The sequence below is a fragment of the Photinus pyralis genome, unplaced genomic scaffold (genome assembly GCF_008802855.1).
Source record: "Photinus pyralis isolate 1611_PpyrPB1 unplaced genomic scaffold, Ppyr1.3 Ppyr1.4_LG6, whole genome shotgun sequence".
Classification (NCBI taxonomy): Eukaryota; Metazoa; Arthropoda; class Insecta; order Coleoptera; family Lampyridae; genus Photinus; species Photinus pyralis.
The window spans coordinates 14,314,825-14,338,479 of record NW_022170663.1 but is presented as its reverse complement, the minus strand read 5'-3'; the positions used below and the strand labels follow the sequence as shown (position 1 = coordinate 14,338,479).

The 23,655-nt window shown below is 37.2% G+C and overlaps 1 protein-coding gene across 1 annotated transcript; it reads right to left on the bottom strand.

Moving 5' to 3' along the window:
• Positions 1–669: 669 nt before the first annotated feature.
• LOC116174141 lies at positions 670–23,264 on the bottom strand. The gene is made up of 6 exons (XM_031491964.1): positions 23,042–23,264; positions 12,661–12,691; positions 2,330–2,568; positions 2,141–2,277; positions 1,807–2,088; positions 670–1,610 (listed from the first exon to the last, which is right to left on the bottom strand). The coding sequence occupies exons 1-6, from the start codon at positions 23,087–23,089 to the stop codon at positions 1,043–1,045; spliced, it is 1,305 nt and encodes a 434-aa protein (XP_031347824.1). The 5' UTR covers positions 23,090–23,264; the 3' UTR covers positions 670–1,042.
• Positions 23,265–23,655: the final 391 nt, after the last annotated feature.

Here is a 23,655-nt window from a genome sequence, read left to right as displayed (position 1 = left end):
TTATATGCGAAATGGATTACAACCCCCAGATTTAGAGCGACGAGTTTTTACGTTGATTGCTTTTAGAGCTTTTGGAGTAAAGTTTTTCTCAACGTAAGTTTTTGTCAGCAAATTTCTACACGAGTATACCAGTGTCGCTGTAGAGTTTCGAGGGGGCGATGATGCCGGAGACAACTAAAATGGGAATTTATCTTGGATCGAATTTTTCTTGACGTGCATATTCAAGGGATAACATTTAACGGAGCGACAGGAACCATAGGTATATAGATTTCAGATGGCTTTTGACCATCACTGATTCCTTCCAAATGGACGTAGGGTAATTAGAAATGCTGGAAAGTTCTCATTGGAGAAGGATAGGAGTTTCTTAAATAAGTACATTGTAGGTTTTTATCTGGATTTTTTCGTGGAGAATCAAAAACCTTCAAAGTTTAAACATTTTGTGATTAATTAAGAAATGAAATTAGAAATTGGGGGTTGATTTTTTTCTGATAAACAACCCTCAAATGAATACATTTGTTTCCATGAAAACTGACTGTCAGGTAGAAAGGTAACGTTAAAAATAATTCAGTAATCAATTTCATTAGTAAACTTCTCATATTGTTCATACCATTGCGAAGAGGATTGAAACTAGCATAACTTAGGATCTTTTATAATTTAACTTAACAGTGACATAAATACAATAAATAATATCTACCTAAAGATAGGTATAACATATAATTAAATCATTAGAACTAGCTTACCGTCGCATTATGGGGCAAGTTATTTCCAAGGTTTAATTAACATTAACATTAAAAGCTGCTGTATTGATACAAAAAGCAAAACTGCGGGTAAAACGACATCTTTCGCTACTCCGCCGCAGTTTAGCCCCCAGAAAAAGAGGGTATTTCCTAAATTTTTGGTAACCGATCACCAGTACCGCAACAATATTGAGCAACAAAATCGGCACAACCTCAACCGTATTGCAGAGTATGGTGATTTCAGTTCTCACAACAGTTTTTAGCACTTCAGTGTCTTGTCAGTCAATATTAACTTGGAGGCACAATCATTGCGTCGTCGCTCTTCCCGTGTAACCAGATTCGTAAAGTCGGCCGTCTTTGCCATAATCATTGAGACTTTTCGACACATTGAAACCACCTAAAAGAGCCGTATGAAGCCTTAACGCTAACCAGCACATAATAAACGCCGACAAGAACAGCAGGCACCCGAGTATAGCTGCAATGACTAGGAATGTGCTGCAGGAGTTTTCTAAGGTGGCGGTCTTATGGTAAAATTCACTTGGCATTAGCACGGTGTATTCGATGTTCTCTTTAAACTTGGTGTATTGCGTGGTATCGTTGTGATACGGTGATGACTGAGCCACTTCAACTATGTCACCAGTGTGCCTCCGTTTCCTGCCATGGCCCGATGGCTCGAAGAGATCCAGACAGAAGTCCGGTTGGCAGTCGACGGAGTCCATGCATGCCTTGATTTGCGAGTGTATCCAAAGCGTGGAGCGTTCTTTCATTGAGCTTAAGAGAAAAGCTTCAAAATCTAAAAAGACTTCATTGTGACGTTCTCGATAGCGTGCCGGTTGATGCGGAATAATTGAGGCGAAGTCTCGATTCCTGCAACTGAGGAAAGCTAAATCAGTTGTGGCAAAAAACGGACGACTTCTAGTGCTAGTTTACTTAAGTGGCAAATAAGATAATAGCGTAACGGGTTCAACGACAATGAACCGAAAACTTTCCATTACACTGCACTCTTCTTTTTTAAGTCTACTGTTACACAGAAGTAGGTCAAATGAGATTTGAAAATTCATCAACTTACCCATCTTTTACAAGGGCGACGCTTCCTATCATGTGCGGGTCGTCAGGATCGGGACTCACGGTTACCTCCATAAGCTTGACATACTTCCACGCAGATTCCTGACTGATGCGGGCTCTAAGCTGGAGTTTGGTCCCTATAGGCACCGCTTGGTCTACAGGAAGCTCGCTCGCGGAATGATTATTGCTGATTCGAGCTGCCGGAGCTTCTTTGTACAAGGCCACTTCGTACTCCAGCCGCCCTGGCGTCTCCTCCACAACTCCCGATACCCTCGCGCCATGCGGACTGGAAATACAATCGGGTTACCCTCAACTTTATCATCAAGCTAAAATCTTACAAACTGCCCGCAAATCCAGCCGCTTTATTCTCGATAATCGTCGGTTCCGGCGGTTTACACATGATGATCAGCTCCTGATCCGATTGCATTACGACCCCCGAAAACTGAGGGAACCAAACGCGAACGTGCACGAAACCCTGAAACATCGAAAGTTACTCGCCGAATATCGCCAAGCGGTACCAGCTATACGTTGCGCCTCAAAACTCCGCATCGGGAAAAGTCGGTGATTCGCAGGTGATACCTCAAACCGCTCGGGTCGTTCGGATCCATACGTATCTGACAGGACGGGTCCGTTTCGGGATCGGCCAAACGATCGTCGGCGAATAGGGGACTCCCTCGGAATCCGTCCGGTTTTCGTAGCCTTGCCACTATCGAATCTCTTGAACCGGGACTTCCTGTTGAGCCAAACGTGCACTGGATTTCTGTCACTGTAATGATAAAAAAATGATTACATTTAAATTCTAAAATAAATTATGGTAGGTATATTATTAGACGACGATGGCTAAGGGTGTTTGCAATATAAACAAATAGCGTTTTGGACTGCATAGTTTGCGACAGAGCAGAGGAGAAAAACTTCCTTTCGGGGGACCCTCTCGGGTCCTGCCGACTTATTGGATAAAGTAATTTTACTTACTCCATTGTGGAGTCATTTGAACAGCCATGTCCCCTGAGGATTTCCAAGACGCACTGTAACTATCCCTGGTGGTGCAGGATAGAAGTAGAAAATTCAGTTACGCAAACTGAGGAGGGGGGGGGGGCATATAAGGAAAATCTAAGGCCATAGAGGACGGATATTAGGGGCGCCAGAAAGAGGCATGGAAGATTTCTTGCAGCTTGGTTCCTACACGGACAATCTCTCCGAGACAGCCGAGGTACGGAGGTACTGAGAAACGCCTACTTTCCCGGAGACACCACAATACTCCAACTGCGCCAGAGGTAACTGAGAATGACTGGGCGATCGGCAGTCAGATGATGGATGTGCCGGGGGTGACGTGGGGGTGAAATCGTTCTCGGCACATTAATCACCAAGATTGCATGGCATAAAAAGATTAAAAATGAGATAAAAAGAGATAAAATCATGTAAATTTAACTTTAGTCTTTTATCTTCAACATAGCTTAAAATCCATGGCAACCATTTCGGCTATAGGTAATCTTTGCCATTAAGTTCAGAGTTGAGTTTAATTTTGTTTGTGGGATAATTTAACACTAAATGTGATGCTGTTCATGAACCATGGACCGAATCTCAATTGAATGTCAGTATAGTCAGAGATTGATCGTAATAAAACTCCTTGGAAAGATTTTTTGTAATTTTTTAATTTGCTTTTCCTACAGATCATTTTTTAGGTCTTCCTTGCATGTTTAGTAGTAGCATAAACCAAATTGGTCTATGGTAGTAGTAAAGAGTGGCTTCTCTATAAATATTTATAAATGTTCCCTAGAAAATGTTCTACCAATCCTAGAAATTATGTTTGGTTTGAAATTTCAAAAAATGTTTTCAAACTCATACATTTTACCAACCTTTCTAAATAATTATAAATCAACTACTACTAATTAGTACTAATTAGATAAAAACATCCTCTAAATCAGTGGTTCTCAAAGTGGGTGCTTGGGGTGCCGCGAAATTATTTATTTAATATGCTTAAAATTACATAAATTAAAAAAGGAATTAAAATAATTATAAAAAATGAATATTCGTCTTTTATTACAATTCTGTTTTTTAGTTTCTGTTTTATTTATTTCTATGGTTCGAATATGAAATAACCCTTTGGTTAAACGGGTTACATGATTCTGATATGTAAAGGGGTAAAGGGGATAATTATGATATTTCATGGTAACGTAAGGGGGGCGGCAAAATGAAGCCCCATTTTTGATCAAGATCAATAGAGGCAAATTTTCGTCCTGAAACGACTTGCATATACTAATTTATTGTACAGGGTGTCCTATTGATATAAGGGTCACATCTATGGAACCGTTAATTGCACAGCTTGAGGAAAAAGATTTTTTTAACAAAAGAGGCCAAAAGAGATCGCTAGAAAAGTTTGTAGGTTTGTAACTAGAGGGCGTACGATTCATGGTTAAGTAGAAAAATTCTTTTTTCCTCAAATGTACCCAATAAACATGCATAAAAGGTACATGCAGGGGCGGACCGAGGCCTCAGGGGACCCTGCGCTAATATTTGTAGGGGGCCCCCTACTTAATGAATTTCGGGTTATCGAAAAACATCTTCATTTCAATTTTATTATTTTTTCAGAAAATTATTATTAAAATTACAGGTCTAAAGCAAACGCACTAAGTATAAATACAATGAAAAATATTGAAATACAGTAGGGTTCAAATTTCAAAAAGCACAGATTACACAGAAACAGTGAAGCTCGATCTGTACACAGCGGCAGGCGAAAAACCACTGATTTTTTTAACCATTTTTATTACAAAACAAGTTTCCAGTGGTACTAATTGCAACAATTATATTTTTATTTATAAGTTATAAAGATAAACAAATAATAAATCAAATAAATCAAAAATTATAAGAAAACAAAAGAAAACAATAAAATAGAAAAAAAAGAAAAAGAAAAAAGAGAATAAAAAATAAAGGAAATACAAAAAAATATGGCGCCCAGATTTGTTAAATAATAAAACGTCAGCGGTGTTCTATTCAGCATTAATTATAATGCAAGCAAATTTTCAAGTTCAACAAATGAGATAACGAATGTTGGCTGTGGGAAAATATTGAATATTTAAATGTAGAATCTCGTCTGATACACGCTCCAATTACTCGTACCTTGGGGTGGGTAGCGTACAATATTGCCTGCACGGTCATTCCATGAAAATAGAATAGTAGAGTTTTCTCTCTGTATTAAAGGAATTTTTTGAAAGAAATTTCCTTTATGTGATGGTTTTGTCCGTCCGTCTGTTCCTCATCTAACTCGAGCATCAAAAGAAACAGCGCAAACCTTCACCAGTCAACGAGTTCCTACGAGTTCAAGGATCAGTGCTTTTGAATATGAGTCGCATTAAAAGTTGCGTTTCCGAATGCGAGCTAAGTATCAAACAATTCCCATACTGAAAACGTATACGATGCTTCGTATCTTGTTTTTCTTTTGGACCTCGGATTGCACGGAACGTCACATTACCCCGCGGTAGCGGGTACCCTGGGATGCAGCCCTTAAAGCCCCTGCCTAAATCCGCCCCTGGGTACATGCATCGCTATCTTGTATGAATTTAAATGAAGTTTTGAACCTCCGCCATTTTAACATATTTTTCGGAAATGGTCACCGAATTTTTCGTTGCTGGAGTTTCCTATTCTACATTCTCTACAGTATGAGGACTGTTGAACGGTTTGTGGAAAAGAGTTACCGAGGGGTACGGGGAGGGGGGGGGGTGGAATATCCCCAGCAGATGACAGTTCTATTGCCATTTTCAGAGTATCACTATAATGAGGTTTATAGGGAGTACATCGAGGTGCTTCATTTCAGGGTGGTTTTGGATCCCCGCCGTTTTATCACATTGTTTGGAATCGGCTCTTTTGTTTCTGGGGGGTATTATACACCCTCCCCCCTCCCCCCCCCCGACCCACTAGTTCTACGTCCTCTACAGTATGGAGAAGAAGAACTCACAATCATCCTCTAACAACTGCTGCAATGCGAGTCCTTAAGGCTAAATTAATTGTAGAAAAAATATTAACCGTAGGTCGGTGGTCGAGGGGGGTGTATAATACCCCCGGTAAACGAATGTTCATAAAAAATTTTTATTGAGTCTTTCCTTTCTGGGAAGTTTTCAAACCCCCGTCGTTTAAACCTGTTTTTCAGAAATGATGTCAGGGACCCTTTCGTTGATGGAGGGGGGGGTGTATTTAATATCCCCGGACCCCCGGGTTCTAGTTCCTACAGTATGGAGAAGAGGTTCTCATAATCCTTCTCCAAAAACCGTCACGCGAGTTCCGAAGGCGAAACTAAACGGTTTGCGGAAAAAAGAGTTACGGGGGGGGGGGGGGGGCCCCCCCCCCCCCCCCCCCAACTATAGGACGGTTCCATTGCCATTTCCAGAATACCAACATGAGAGTACTGGGGTTTATAAGGAAAACGTTATTGAGTTCTTCTCCCGCAAGTTTTCAACCCCCCCCGTTTTAACATATGTCTTCAGAAATTGTCATCGACTCTTTCGGTTCTACCCTCTGTAGAGGATGGAGAAGAATCCTTTATACCGTCATGCGAGTCCTGAAGGCTAAACGGTTTGTGGGTAAAAGATTAACCGGGTGGTCTGGGGGGGTATGGAATACCCTCCAGTACATTGCAGCTCTACTACGATTTTTAGAATACCACTATAACGAGGTTTATAGTTAATGGGTTATCGAACTCCTTCTTTTCTGGGTGGTTTTCAACACCCGCCGTTTTAACATATTTTTTCGGAAATAGTCGTTATCGACTTTTTTTATTCAATCATTGAAAAGATGCTTAATGCAACGTTTCGTTTCGGAGAAATCATCATCCACTTTCTTAACGAGTTCCTAACGATGTCTTCGGTGCCTGTCCGTCTGTTCGTTAGCACGATACCTCGAAAACGAATACCTGGATTACGATGAAATTTTGCAGTTGGATTCTTTATCAAATTTGTAGATCAGACTTCATGAATTGGCAATGTAGGCCAAAATAAGAAAGGCCCTTTTGACATTATAAACCGAATTGCATGAAATTTAATATGCACATAGCTTTAGCCATATAAAACGGAAAAGTTGAGTCTAATCCATTAACATCTTGGCCATTTATAAACCGAATAACTTTTTTATTTATGAAGGTACTTAAATGAATTTTGATACATATACACTTGGAATAAAAGCGAAGCTAGCATCAGATTCAAAATTTGGTTTTGCGCATGATATAGCCATACCAAGGGGCTCGTTTGCTATATTTGTTTACACGTTTAATTTTATATGGCACAGAAAAAGTACATACTGTATTGAGTATCATTTTTTATTACGAGTACAATACGGCCCAAGAAAACAAAAATTGGACTGTGTGTTTCAACAGGATGATGCACCCGCGCAGAATGCGCTAATCGTTCGAGAAAATTTATTGAATAATGGAAAATTTCTCCGTAGTTCTTATAGTTTTCGCTAGTACTTTTTCTAATAGGAACCTTTACCCAAATGTTTTTCCATTTAGACCTCTAAATGGAGAGAAAATTCAGAGCAGTGCTGCTGCTGAATTTGTAGAACCATATCCTCTCTGCTTAGTTTGTGGAAATTTTTTTAATGAAAATTTTTATATGGAAATTGATTGAATGACTTACATAAAAGCAATACCGAAAAATAGGCAATTGAAGAGTTAATTGCATACCGGTCCGATGCTCTCTTGGCGCATTTGTTGTAAATTATATCACTGCAGTTGCCATTGTATCGATTTCATTGGAGACTAATTACTTCACACTCTGGTCTCCCTCACAAATAATTACAAAACGTAACTGTTCAAAGCGTTACTGAAGCATCATAAGGAAGTACGTAAACTTCTTCCGGTCTAATGGCGTAGAACAATCGTTACGTCGTGTTACTCGAGCTTCGGTCACGCGAATCATTGCGTTTGGTATCAGGTAAACGATTTAAGTTTTCCAACCGAACGAGCGCATTGATGATCTTCCATTTAATTGAAAAGTACCACGCGAATTCAGTTAGGCCATGTAACGATAACTGTAATTAACGCACGTTCTGCCTTTTACAGAATAATAATCCGTTGGATTAATTTCGCTAAACTGTTACGTTTGTGCAATGATCAAACAGATTTCAAGGCAACAATTAAATTAACATTTGTTGCAATTCGCTATCAGAAGAAACCGCCATTTTTTTCGACTGTAACTATAATTAACTTTATAAACTTACTAACCTACTTAGAGCGTAAAATTTAAATTCGAAATTAAATTAGTGTAGGTATACGTAAAGCTACTTATAATAAAATTAATAAAACACAATCCTAGGTCTTGCACGTTATGCAAATTACGTGTAATTAATGTAATAGGGACTCTTCCAAAATTTATTTATAATTATTTATTGTGGGAAAGAGCTGTTTGTAATCATACATTCTTGTAAACAAATCGTGGGGTAATTAAAAATTTGGGAAAAAGCGAGAACCCTGCGGGTTCTAAGTCTAAAAATTACTCGGAAATTATTTCGTGTAGGTACCATAATTGTTTTTATCACGCAAGTAATTCTGGAATAATCGCCACAGGTAATTTTAAGTAAAGATGCATTATAGTTGCTCTCATTGTGCTGTTAACGCGTGTAATTTGCATGGAAAAGAACAAAAACTGAATTTTTAACTGTGGGAGATGACTTAAGATTTATCTTACCAAGAGAACTGTTAAAAAATTAGTACTATATTACGGACGATTTCTCATCCGTGTACGGTTACGTAATTAAAAACTGTTAGGAAGAAGAGCTGGCAAAGTTTTTTACCCAGATCCAGTCTCCGCATTTTAGGGGGGTGCAACCATACTCTGCGTATCAATGGTCAATTTGTTTTCAATGTAAACTTTTTTGTTATCCATCACTGTATAGGTAAAAGAGAAGGTAGATATTTTTTAAGATGGAGAAAAATACCGATTAGTTAGTACTTAATAGTGTAAGCACTACAGTCTTTCAATGAACAAATCAAACATCAAATAACTGAAGCAATTACGGTTCAAATATTCCTAGATGGTTTCAAGGGAATTTTGGAATCTTTAAGGATCTCTGAGCCCTGGAGTACAAAATTCGAGTAGGTACCGAAAAGAAATTCCAAATATCTTCAATAGTTTTGAAAATATCGCAAAAAAACCAAAATTTTGAAATTTTCGTTTTTAATAATTATCAAGATGGCGGAGAAACGCGTTCAACTTTAATTTTTCTTATGGGCGCTATTTTAAATTTTGACATTTTGAGAAGTGTGCTTTGGAAAAACAAAACGTTCTTTTGTTGTAAACAAAAGGTTGACTTATTACATGTAGTGTCATTTACGTTTGTGCTAGTTTTATTGCGAAAATGCCATTTTCAAATGCAGATCAAATAGAGATGATCCAAATTTACTACACTTCGCATCGAAATGCCCACATGGCTGCTGTAACATATTTGCAGCGTTCTCCAGATCTACTTTAAACTTTTGAAGTATTTTTCTTTGCCGCATAAAAGTTAATTAGGGGCAAGATAATCAAGAGAAATTGCAGCCCAGCCGAATTTGCCATCCCATCAAGTTGTCAAGAGAACTCTTAAAAAAACCCAAATCGGTATTTGGGCAATTCATATTTCCCAAACGCTCCATCCGGGAGATCATCCGGGAGGGGTAGCTTTTTGTACGTTTGTAAATAATCAGATTCAAGAAAATCCGCAATTTCCTTAATGACATCATATGGCCTGATGAGTGCAAATTTACCAATACAACAATGTTTAATCGCCACAATGAACATTACTGGCCAATTGAAAATCCTCATCAATTTCAAGGACACAAATACGTTTTAGCATTAACGTGTGGGTCGGTTTATTGGGCGATACAATAATTATTGATCCTTACATGTACCAAGAGACTTCTCTGGCAACGCCGCATCCAGACAGATGGATCAAACTGTCAAACAAAAGAACGTTTTGTTTTCCAAAGCACCCTTCTCAAAAAATGAAAAATTGTATTTTTAGGAAAAATGTGATACTGAACCACCATGTGTGATATATCGATGTAAAGAGAAAAAAAAACGAAATCTCAAAATGTCAAAATTCAAAATGGCACCCATAAGAAAAACTAAAATTGCCACGTGTTTCTCCGCCATCTTGAAAGTTATTAAAAACGGAATGCCATATTTGAAATCTCCATTTAAAAGTTTCTGAATAGGAAATGTGTTAATTAGAAATGTCTAGTACGATTAGTTTATCATACAAAAATAAAAACGAAAATCAGAAATTTTCGTTTTTTTGCGTCTTGCGTCTTCAAAACTATTGAAGATTTCTTTTCGGATTGTTATTCAGCACGGAAGCTCGCAACTTTGCCCCCATTTAACCAACCTCGAAAAATGGACACCGTGTACAGGGTGAACATTTTGTCTGCAAGACTGAATATCCCTACCTTCAAAAAAACGTTTTTTAAAAAAGCTAAAACCAAAAATTATAAAAAGTTTGCTACCAATCTACGAACTTGAAATCTGCGGTCGGTGGCCTACTTCTGCATGATCAAGGGGGTCTTACTTTTTGTTTAATGGGAACCACTAGTTTTCATTACATATTCTCAAAAAGTAAACTTGTTTGGATATAGCAGCACAAAGAAATTATTACATTACATAATCAAATTTAAGAGACAATCACAAATTGAGGAAAACAGTTGTGTTAATTTATTTAATAATTTCACTTCTTTGCGTTGAAACAAAAACGATCCATTTAATTTTATTTAGAAATTTTAAGTTTCTTTTGTGAAAACCATTTTTTGTATCGAAGGTCATTTAAGTAAATCTTCATGCTTAAAAATTATTTATAGTGATATGCGTCTACCGTTACATAACTAAGAGGGTCATTTTTTTTAATGGAAAGCACTATTTTTGTGAGATATTAAAGAATGAACTTTTTTTTAAATTTGACAACATAAAATCATGACAAAACTAGTAAAAAATTATGAAAAAATAGGCCCCCTTTAAAAAATGTTGTTTTGAAGATATATTCAGTGTTTTAGAAAAAAATTATGCCCTGTACATCGTTTTTAGAGAGCTGTTGAAGGTACAAGAAATTAGCAACAAATAAATAATAAACGAAACATGACGTCGTTTACTGTTTCAAATTTTAGGCAGTAATAGTTTCTGTATAAAAACGAAGGGGTGCCCAACATTTACAAATTAGTAGTAAATCTTTTAGTTGAGCCGCACTAAGCTTACATGGTTACCATATGAAGTTTTTTAAGTTGAAAAAATCTATACCTACTATATTTGTATAAGGAAGTTATAACACATGTTTAGCTACAGTGTATAATCTCATGACTCTGATTTTTGACTGCAAGCTTAAGTTCTCTCGTCGTTCCCATGGAAACAAAATTGCATTCTGTTCTGAACTTCATTTTATATCTTGTCCCGCGTTCCATTTTTAATAAAAATGACAGATGAGATTGGAATGCACCTTTCACTTTATATACCTTTGCCGTTGAAGTTATTACTTCATCTACTCTTAAGGTTAAAAAGACTCATGCAACCCTATTAAAAAATCAATTTCACATCTGCTATAGTATAAATTAATCCATGTACCTGTACTTGTATCGTTCACTTCAAAATTACGGTTTGTATATCACTTTTTCAATTGTAAATCAATCCTATGGTTTGCATTACTCTAAATGTAAGCTAAGAGGAATGATCTATTATTGCCCAATGAATTCGGGGAATCTTAGAGATTTAGTGTTAGAGTATTTCCGCCTTTTTGGTCAAACGATATCACAATTTCGCGTGTAAAACGGGGACTGTGGGCTACTTTTTTAAATTCGTGTGGAATGCGGGAAAAGTCTGGGAGTCGAGGGAAATTTGTGTCTTGGTATAGTGGTAGCACTGTAAAATTGCCATGCGTGTACTTCGATAGACACGCATAAGAATTTTATAGTCACTATACCAAGACGTAAATTCCCCGCTTGAATATCGACCTCAAACCGTTCGCAATTTTAGTTAAAATACACAAAGTTGCGATCTTTCGTATCTGTATATACCACGGATACGAACTTGGACCTAGGGGAATCCTGAATCATGACATTAGCTATGGGGATCGATGCAACTTTAGAAGAAGACTATTTGGAGGTATTGCATCTTCCAGTGCATAGGAATAAGACCAGTGGTGGATTATACCTAAGATACGATAAGATATTCCCAAAAGGTATAATAATAAAATATTATAATCAAACAGAGAAACAACTTCAGAATAAGATAAGGCAATACTTAGACACAAAATGTACGAGTCTAGGCTTGAGTGGTCAAATAAAACAAGAAACTGAAGCTACAAAATTGTATGGCTTGGCACGAAGAATAGGATGACCAAGGCAGTGAAAATTATGTCTTTCAACTAAATTACCTTCCTTTAACTTTTTTTTATGTGGCATAGTGCGGTCTAGTATTAGCGGATTAAGTATTTGAATGCATTTACCGGCTGCTACGATTACGGAAAGGAACATTGGAAATTAAAGCGAACCAAGTGCAATTACAGTAATTACGGCCTTCATAATTAAGTGCAGAAGTTACGCGAGACTAAATCCTTCCGAAGCGCTCCTCTCTGACCACCGGCTGGGCCAGGTTCCATGGCGCTCATCCAATTTTCATTACACAAAGCATCTTAATTATTTCACAATATGGCTCGAGGCGTTAAGCAACATTACACGGCTTTTAAAAGGCGCAAGTCACCGAACACAAATACTGCAGATACGCATCTTTTGTAAGCACTTTGATTGATTGCAACAAAATCAATTTGGGGGTCCTTTCTTTTGGGCGGCATGTATTTGGGTCACTGTCTAATAATGTCATAAAACTCCGATATGTCTATCTAAACGTCTTACCTTCGTAATCTTGGCCCCACGAAGTCAGTCCCTGGAAAAAAAAATAAGCGTATTATTCTCCTTACAGTTACAACAAAAATGACGATGTGCACCACCGAACTCCCGTTTGTTGGGAGAAATTTAGTTTCACTGTGTAGCAATGTGTCGTAAGTGTTACGGTTAACAATTAAAATGTATACGCAACTGCCGCGTTAAAACTAACTGTAGATGAACATTAAGGGAACCTAAACTCGTATTCTTTTTAAATAATTCAACGGATATAAAATGTATCAGTTTTATGAGGCTATTCCAATTAGCGATCGAGTGTCGAATGTTTCAATAATTAAGCTATTAGAACGGGAATTAGATCGGTTTAATCGCAGGATGGTCTGTCATTAAAGGATTGACCACGCCAGTCGGTACGTAAATTCGGAAGCGAGACCGACTTCTAATCCGCCATTTCAATACTTTTAGTACAAAAACGGCTGTGCGATCGAAGATGGCCATGGGAATCCTTCGGCCCCCAAAATGTATAACGCCAAATCGACTTTTAACACGAGCTTTGAGTATTACTAGCAACGGCATCGGTTCATTTCCTTGCCAATGCGATTCTTTTTGTGTGCGCCGAAACTGAGACACCATTCCTGACGACCGTATAGGAAATTTAACTATTCACTAGATACCCAAGCTTTTCTAAAAGCAGCTTCTCACCGAAAGAAAACAAAGTGTGGTCATAAGAGTTTAAGGCAGCCAGTTGACTTGTAGTTTTTGTACTAGATACGAAACGCAGGCCATTTTCTGATCCCTAAAGAGCTTGCATTGAACATTGCAACAGGTTTGGGAAGTATTTAACTAATACGTATGGATCATTACGCACGTACTCAGTACTAGTACTATACTGTATCTTGTGCTCTAGCGCGTTTGGGACTATTACTTAGTTCTTTATTTTCGCATTTACTATAGTTCTTTGTTTTGCCGTTAGAGGTCGTGCAGATGTTTTCCCATAAGACTTCTAATTCCCTCCCTTATTTAATTTGATACTGATTTGAACCGCAAAGTTTCTCATAATTTTTTCTTAAGTTCTCATCGTTTTCACTTCTGGATTTCTTTTACATTGTTATCTACCTGGATATTACGTATGTACACCGACATCATTGTTACGTCCCTGGAAAAATCCTTAGTTTTCCTTAATACCGACCTGTAATGCTTTACTTTCCTATATTAAACCGCGCTACGCGCAAACGCAATCGTAAGAATTTTGGGGACATCAAGTTACCTTGAAAAATAGAAAAATCGAGAAGTTGTTGCTGTCTTGTTCTTCCCCCTGTGACACCGCAAAAGAAACGTCTTCTAACTTCACCGCCTGGCCGGCCAGAGAACCTTTATCGTCGTTTGTCGTCATCGCCAAACGGAAGCTGTTTTGTTGCGAGGGTGGCAAGATTATCCCCGCAATTGGAAGCTGTCTTCCGTATTACCATCGTTTCATCAGCTACGGCATCGTCCAATTGTATAGTCAGATAGTTGCGAGGGGGCAAGTTTATCCCCGCAACGTTATCCAGAAAGAAGGAAGGAGAATAAAATTACCCTTTGGCGCATACTGAACCGTAAGTCCTTGCACTTTTCACTTACCCTTTTAGTTATTTCATTTATTTCATTAGTTAACCGACCGGCTGCCAACAACGTTAATATTGATTTGTATATTTACAATTATTGATTTATTTAATTTTGTATTGCGATAGGGAGTAAAGCTTTTACCTATACTTCTCTGTTTATTTACCCCAAAAGACCAACCCTTTGTACGCTACAATCACATTATTATGGACCTGGCATCTTAGTGAGAATGACATTGGTTCTCCATTCTACCTACATTACCTCGCGACCTACTTGAATGGGAGTTGTTTACACTCCGATATTATTCCTGTGTAACTGCAAATATTAACGAAACCTTTTGGAAACTGCCGTCCTTCTGAATCGCTCCGATATTTCTGATTAGTTTGTGATACGCGGTGTTTAGTTACCGTTGTTTTGTAACTTACGTTACCGAGACCTAGTCCAAAATAGGTATCTACGATTTTTAGTTACGATATTTGTGTCACGCCAAAGAATTTGCGCATACTATCTTATTAATTAAATTACATTACTATTGTATAGAAATATAATTATTGTGCATCGTAAAGTAGTTTTCTTGAAGACGATCCGTGGTCAAGTCAAAATGTTGAGTATTAATTATTTTTGTGCCGCGCTTTACCCCTCTCTTGATTTTTTGTTTGTTTGTGTTGTTGTGTGTTACAGATAAGACACAAAGCGCCCTTCTGAGCTTACACGACCATTACAACCAGAGTTCAGAAATAATTTTTTTAATTTTCGGCGACTTCCTTAATATAACGTTTAATTACATACTAGTTTTCGATAAAGTTGAATTGTAATTAGTACAGTTGTTTGATAGGCATTTAAAAATTATAGCTACGTTGTTTTCTGCGGAAGCCTGTTTTGATTTTAACAATTTCCTAGACTACGAGTTGACTTTTCAGATCTAGATATTGTGTCTTATTTTTGGAGATAATTTTTTAAACTACTCTCGATTGTGACATCAATTCTTGTGTATGTTCTATCCCTGTCAATTATTTTATTTGTTTAGATTATAAAGATCAGAACAAGGATCTCTTAGCCTGCCTCGTTCCCCCTTTCGGTAAGTATTCTCTCTCCTCTTTTGAAATTTACTAAAGACTAAGTGGTGTCTATCCGGTTTACTGTTACTACATTTTCCTTCTGCTTCGTTTTTGTGAGTGTACAAGAACCCCGTTATTTACCTTGACCCACCCCTACTTTACCTGCGCTTACCGTCGAGATTCTTTGGTTCTCTTCTGCGTAGCATAGCGATGAGAAATAGGTAAGAATGAGGGCTTGCGATTGGTAGAAAGGGACACTGGTCGCGTTTGTTCCGCTTTAAGCTCGCATGAGAACATAGAGGAAAGGGAGGTGACATACGCGCAACGACTACCTGAGACTATAGGTCTTCCGCTCATAATTTTTTTAATCACGGAAGAAACTAAGTGGGAATAAAATATACGAAAGGAATATTAACGCGACTAAATGGGGAACGAAAGGTTTCGTGGAAAAGCATTCATTCATAGAAAATTATAGTAAAAAGTTGCACGTCATAAACTGTCTGCGTCAAATACGCATATGGATAAATCAGTGTTGAGAATTGTCCCATAAACTATAATTTGAAGGCGAACCTTGAATTCGATTGATTTTTAAGTGCTCTAATAATAATCCGTATGGCGGAAATAGAAATCCAGGTTCATTGCTCGATTATTTTAATACAACAAAACGAAAAAAGAGATCCAATTTTATAATTTCTATATTTACCAGCTGCAAGGCACCATCTTTTCAGCTCAGGACCGTACCGTTTGTACCCTAGGTAAACCACTGATTCTAGAAAACACTATAATTACGGTAACGTAATTTTTGATTTGTATAAAAAATTATGATCGGTTCTTTTTAAGAAATTGCATTAAATTATTAGTAATTGCTGCGACAAGCGGGAGTACGTGGGAGAAATCAGCAGAAAATAGAAGCTGAACCATTAGGAAAGGAACTACTGCTTCTAATACATCTTCCTCATAGAGTTTGGTTTCTTGACTACAGCGGTGACTTTTGGATGGAAGTTCCAGAGCCATGGTTATTTGTGAAGGGAAAGGCACACGTTCACTTCTCGAAACTCTTTACCGAAGAATTGAATGTGTTTTAAATAAGAAAACTTTGTTTGTCAAAAGGAAACTTCTTAAGAAGAGCATAATAACACCCTAGCAGGATTGGTTGGTGTTACACCTGGCGTATACTTTTAGTCATGATCAATGAATCGAGTGTATGCAGATGAAAAGCACCAAAAAAGATGAATGAACGCCAAGTGTGGGAGAAGTAGCACATGGTTTGCGAAGAAGTACTTAGCTTATTTTTCGATTAAGACGGGAACTAACAAAAGTCTAATTTGGCGTCCGAAATACGGTAAAGTTTGCGGGATCTTAAACATCTCAATATTAAAATTCGTCTCTAAATAAATGCCTGATTAGATTGTTTGCTCTGCGTACACGCGATGTGGGTACCTAGTAATCATTCCATCATCACGCCATCGCAGAAATTATACGTTGCATAATAACAGCAGAACTCTCACACTAACTGTAAAACCTACCAAACTTCTGTCGCGTTACAATAACGTAATTAAATTTTAATTAACTAGAACCACTTTCAATGGTTTTTTGCCTGGCTTCTATAGTAAAGAAGATTTTGCCATCTACATGAGATGTTGTGTTAGTGAGTTAATTGAATGAATAGGTAGACATATCGTTTAATCTTATTACACGTTTGAGTGATTTTTCGGCAGTTTGCAATTTGAATGAATCTTGTTGATTTTTCTCTTAGGCCTTTATTTTTTAATGGACGAGGTTTGAGTGTACAACTCAACCCTGATCAAAGCTCCTCCTGATGATGTACTGGAGTGTTTGAACCAAAAAAGTTCCTGTCTATTGTACGATTCTAGGAAAAGGGCATTGGAGAAACGTTACCAGTCAAAAACCTTTACTGAAGAAGTCGAAGGAGTCTACCACGGGACGCGACTACCAGGAGCCTACAGTTCTTGAAATATTCGTCGATAAGGAGGGCAAGGGTCGCTTCCATAGAAAAAACCATAGAAATTGGCAATCATTCTGATTGAAGAAACTCTTGTGGATAAAATGAATTGCTGGTCTGCGGGAAGAAGCCCCCAGAAAACTACCGGTTCGATGGAGAAGAAGCAGGAACATTTTCATTTTGTTGCATTATCGGATCAGCGTGGTCGCGTTTAAATAAATTTTACCACGAAAGCGTTGTGGCCCGAAGTACAGAACGTTCATTGCGTTTATATTTTGAGTGGTTAGTTACGATTTAAAAAAAACAAGTTTATTACTTAACCAAATTTGTGAGCCTATCTTGTTTATAAGGGGTGATAAGATTTTGGATTAAAAAGCAACCGGTAAAAAGTTTAAAGACGATTAATTAGTGAATATTTGCTTGAGAGTGATCGAAGCAGAGCATCAAGTTTGCATTTTCAGATTATAGGGCAAACAAATAACCAATTTTCACTAAGGTAAGAGTCATTAAAAGTGTAGGTACTTATTACTGAGCTGGCCCTGGATTTAATTATTGCATTACAAAAAATTAATTGTTACAGTAACATTTTTACCAGTGCCGTAGAGAATAAATTTACACTTTATGCAAGTGGGGCTTTAAATTCTTGTAAATGTAACTGAACCGTTACATATTCTGATTGAAGGAGTGCACAAAATTCATTTTTTGATACGAATCGTAGAGAAAATCCACGCTAGTCTACTAAAGAGAGTACAGTCGGCACCAAAGGAAAAAGAGAAAAAGCTTTTGCAGAAGACTAGGGGAAAGCATTTGAAAATATTGACTAATAAAAAAGGCTATGGCTCCAGAAGGGCGAAGGGTGAGTATGGAGACATAACTGCATATCGGTAATTATAAGAGAGAATCCCCGATCGTCCGCAAAAGAAAGATAAAGAGAATGTGACAAGGCTCAAAATCATCCGCGGAGAGATGGTAACGTACCTATATGTCCAGATAGTGGTGAACTGTCAAAAGAATAAAACTGAGTTCTCTAACAAAAATAGTGCGTGAGGGGAGATTAAATATGTACCATAAATGTTGGAAAATTGAAGAATTGCGAGAGAAGGGGAAGAGCAGGGGCATTGGTTCCGTTTTAAGAAAAGATAACTTTACAAATTAAAATATTTGCATGAATTACGCCATGGTAATTTTTTAAGAAAATAATTTAGCACCTCTTCCCCTGTCGTTGAGTCAAAGAATGGCCACCTCCCGCGTAAAAATTGATATTTAATATATGGCATGGTCCAACGCAGTGAGTAATGACTATTACTGAAAGCTGTATATTAAAAGGTTCAGGAATATTTTGCCAGTTTTGCGAAAAGCCGTATTCGGATTTGGCGAGGTATTTAAGTAAAAATCTGGAGGGAGGGGGCATGCTTACTGACATTTTCGAAGTAAATTAATAATACGTGGCTAGTTAATGCAGAAAGAGAACCTCCGCGCCAGATTTGTAGTGGCAAGTTATGTAAAAAATGTATTAATCAAAGTTGTGCATCCATTTTATTTATATAAACCGGTAAAAGGATTAATGACATTTAATTCAAGCTTATGTTTGCTGAAGTTACAATTAATACATTGCGAAACATCGGTAATTTATTGCTGTGGGTAACTCAAAGTTCAACCAATTAAATCAGAGTAAGCCTGAAGCACGGTTTGTTCATGAATCAACTTCCGTCAACTATCTTTCGAAATTAATTATCAACAAGCAGCTGGTAATACGGGAGGTCCATTCGTATTGCCTATCGCGTTCCACAATCCACTTTTTTAAATTTCTGCTGCCTTCCAAAGGAGAAATCCAATTGAGAATTGGAGAAATTTGAGGATGATCAAACCATAGCATCAGGGTTTGAAGTTTCAGATTAATTGTTACAGTAAAGTTTTTACCAGTGCCGTAGAAATTAAATTTTACTTTAGGAGCGCAGGGTGTTTAACCTCTGTAAGTGTAACTAGTCAGTTACATCAGGCATTGCGGTAGGGCATGTCCATTTTTTCGAGGGAATCTCAACTAAGAACAGAGGAAAAAATAACTACTACAGCACAAAACGCGGATGCCTTAATTTTATGTAAAATCACCCCCTCTCTCAACTCTAAGTCATTTTTTATCGCCTACTCAATGGCAGAATAATACTGTATATTGAAATTCGCATTCTGCGATGTCAGTCCATTTTTACCAAGCAAAGTTGCAAAAGTAACTTAACACGACCTATTTCCAGCGTGTAATTCAAACCCAAAATCAGACAATGAGGGGAGGGACACAATTTAGAACAAATAATTCATTGACGAACGTGTGAAAAGATTACGAAAGCTCGCTGTCATTACAATCGACAAAATAAAAGCTTCAACTTAACATAAGTAATATTTGTTTGGTGGAATGTTCGTGGACTTTTTTTAACTTGGAAATTTTACTTCCGCTAATTCAATGGGAAACGCAAATAAATGCTCTCGGCATAATGTCAAAAAACTACAGAATACCAGAGATTTCTCCTTTGAGGACATCCAACATATTTCCTACCTCGGATAAGTCGCATCCGCACAAAATGCGACTCCTAATAATTCGCATCAGGACAATTTGCATCCTAAAAAGGTGTACTCGGGACTAAAGTCACTAAATATAGAAAGTATCGCAATCCATTGGGCTCGTGTGTTAGAGAGAGCGCACGATTTTTGCCCAAAAATGGCGGAAGTTACCAGATTGTAGTAACTTTAATGTTAGGGATTGTTCCACCTGTTTGGAGATATCTGTATATATTTTTATAAAATATCATGACAGTACTATGTATGAAGTTGGGTTATAAAAAATTACAGCTATTCAGATTTTATTTGTCAATTTTTTTTCAGTTGGCAGCAAATTTGCCCAAAAATGGCGGATGATTGCGGTACTTTCTATATCTAGTGACTTTACTCGGGACAATTCACATTCGAAAAAATCGCTCTTCGCTAATTCGCACTCGAGTAATTCGCACCCAGTCGCTTTCCTTCCTGGGTAATCCACATTCAGACAATTCGCTCCTGGAGAATTCGATTTTTAGTAACACGCTTTGTAAGTCTATTCCTTTCCAGAGCGTCTGCCACCATTTTTGGAATTTTATCAAAATGCCTATGCGAATTATCATGGTGCAAATTATTCCGGTGCGAGTTATCTGGGAGCTTAATACCCGTGAGCAAATTGTCTATGTGAGAACTATCCTGGGGCGAATTTATCTTTAGTGCGAATTGTGCTTGATGCGAAATGTCTGGGTGCAAATTGTCCGGGTTCGAATTATCTAAGTGCAAATTATTCGGGCGCATTATTATCCCAGAAGAAAAGAGTAACTAATAAGTATTCTTTGCCAGAAGCGAGGTTTTTAAATAGTGCTAGTAGCTATAGACAGGGGCGGACTGGGTACTTAAGGGCCAGGTGGAATTGCATAGGTTACGGGCCAATTTTTTTGCTTCATTTTAAAGTATTCCTTTCTCAAAAATCAATTAGAATATAGTTTTTTTAATTGCAGCTGATAAGAGAAACGTGTTAATAATTTATTAATAGTGCAAGAAACTAAATACCTACAGCACATACTTATAAATAGGGCTAGGATTTTAATGACGTTTAAAATCAGCGAAAATGCAAAATCAAAAATACAATTATGACTTAAAAATTTCGCAAAAATGACATAAAAATTTAAAAGATGACATTTTAAATAACAAATAAATTTATTGATGAAATTGAATAAGACCGCAAAATTATGTTAAGAAGGGTAGGGATTAGGTGAGATAAGACAGGAATTTCAGTGGTGGTTCATTTCCACCCTCTGCAGGCCAGTCGTAGAATCTAGGTATGTAAGGTACTGACTCACTTACCGCATCCCAAAGAAATTTAATCCCTTTTAGTGGGCATTCGTTTGTGGATGACTTAAGTACGTTCCAAGAAAACGTTAATTATGCATTTAGCTTACAATGGAGGTTTTAGGCTTCATTTCTAAACAGGTAAAGATACCCTGAACTACCGAGAAAAGAAAAATATTGCATTGTGTTTTAGAAATATAAGACTGCATGAAAAATAAAACTTACAAAGGCCAGAGAAATACCGTAAAATATCAAAAAAATTAGCGCTATTCCTCAAAAATGCTAAAAATTCAAAGTAAACACACAAAAAATGCTAAAAATCCAAAGTAAACACACGAAAAATGCTAAAAATACCGTAAAAATTAGCAAAAAATGACCCATTGCTCAAAAATTGCAAAGAATGCAAAAAAATGCACCAACAAGTTGCTGTCATTTGATTCAATTTATCCTGAAACACGTTTATATATAAAGCCCGTTTGTAACGATCACTTATTTAGTCCAATTTTTAGTCCATTTTTACTTCAATAAGGATAATGCTATCCTAAAAATGTCATAAATGATGAAATTGTATGTAACATTCCATAATATTGTCAATTTTTTAGTACCAGTAAAATGTAAACATTTGTACATAACCTATGTTATATTAAACTGGAGACTAAATATTTATCTTCTGTAAACTAAGGTCCTCTATCTACTGTCAACGTATTATAGTGAGCTTTAAAAATGAATATAAATTTAATTTTAATTTTACAAATTCCCTATAATCGGTCAAAAGTTACTAAAAAATTGAGGGAAAATAGGACAGGGTCTAAACATTACAAAAATAGGACAACTTTCAGTTCCTAAAATAACTACCAAAAAATTGATCAAAGTTGATGTATGAAATGTTCAATTTTTTTGTTCCTAATAAAATTATTTAAAAATTGACTAAATAAGTGATCGTTACAAACGGGCTTAACAGAGCAATGTCTCAGACTTTCAGAAAAAAAGATACAAAATCATCAAAATTCTAGCCCTACTTATAAATTTCCAACGGGACATTATGACCTGCAGGCCAGGTGGCAATCGCCACCCGCCCCCCCCCGGGCCAGTCCGCCCCTGGCTATAGAAGAAGACCACTTTCATTTGTACGCAAATCGTCATTAGAATTATTCTTTGATGATGATTCTTTGGTATTTTGAAGTACCGATAGATATCCTTGTGGTATTGTAACGCATGATCAGGTATTTTTTGACAGTCAGTCTCTTGTCATCATAAAATGTGCACTTAACCAGTGGGTTAATTTGGCCACGAAACAAAAAAAAAGGTGATTTCTTCTCATATTTTCCTTTGGTCCCATTAAACTCCAGAAAATCGCCAAAAATTCCAAATCGAGAATCTCCAAAATGTTGTCATCGCCACAGATCCGTGGTTTTTTAAATGCAAATGCAATGATAGTATGATTTCATGTGAAAAAAGACACAATTTCGAGTGGTTCCTTATGCCTAATGCTTGGCGACTTTTCCGAGGCAGTTTAGAAATCTGCTTTCCTAATGATAATATTCGTATCTGATCTGAATATGCCCATTATGTAAAGCAACTTTAGTTTCCGGAGTCCGAAAAAGGTAACTTGATTCCTTTGGTACTCATTTTAACGTAAAAATAAGAATTTTTTAACTTTGGTAACAATATCGACTAGTTCAATTCGAAAATTTGGCGAGAACTTTTAAAAATCACGAATAATACCCCAAAATTAAGATTTCGAGTTTCACAGGCGAGATAAATTGACTTCTTCACATGCTATTAATGTCCCCATAATAACATACTAAGCTAAACGTGTTACTTTAATGGGTAATAATTGCGCAATTTGCATTTATAGTAATTTTGTCGGTGATTTTCGAAGTACGAAAAAAAAATCGCTCATTATACGTACCATTTGTAAAACGATCACTAATTTGAGAATAATCCGTACACTTTTCATATTTAGTTTTTAGTACGTACACCTTTCACCGAAATTTCGAAAAACTCTGACCGGTACCGGTAGGTCTAGCAAGGACCAATTGTCTCAAGAGTTGATCCCGCTGAAGACATACAGGAACTGCGTTTGAAAACTTGGTTCCGCGTGTCTACGAAGTTCAGTATTTGTTCCGCCCCGCTACGCTACAAGAACTAAGACTTGGTACTGTTACGTTACGTGAATGTCGTTTTTGATGCTTCCGAGGACAATCTCATTTCAGTTTTTTCCACCTTTTTTTTTATGCGACCGTCTAACTCGACGCGATCGATTTAAAGCACGCCCGCCGCTTCGTTCCCAATTCGCATGTCAGTATGTCACTATTGTTTACGGCAGCATATTTTTGAAATCAAAAAAATCGCCATTCAAATCAATGGCTTAATTGTAACGAAAGTTGGTCAGAAGGTTAGACTGCCCCTGAAACAAAGAATAAATAAGGAAGTTGATTGAATCTTGATCGTACCATTTAAATGTGTGCTTCCTTTCTTCTCGTTTGGCTTCTTTTTAAACTTTCAATGAGTGTTAAACGGTAC

Bases quoted from the DNA above. Each gene is read 5' to 3' on its own strand.
- LOC116174141 (XM_031491964.1), bottom strand. From the start codon at position 23,089: ATGAAAAGTGTACGGATTATTCTCAAATTAGTGATCGTTTTACAAATG. The intron at 2,089-2,140 runs GTAAGATTTTAG...TTGTATTTCCAG, and splicing joins GCTGGATTTGCGGGCAGTTT to TCCGCATGGCGCGAGGGTAT. The intron at 1,611-1,806 runs GTAAGTTGATGA...AGCTTTCCTCAG, and splicing joins GTCGCCCTTGTAAAAGATGG to TTGCAGGAATCGAGACTTCG.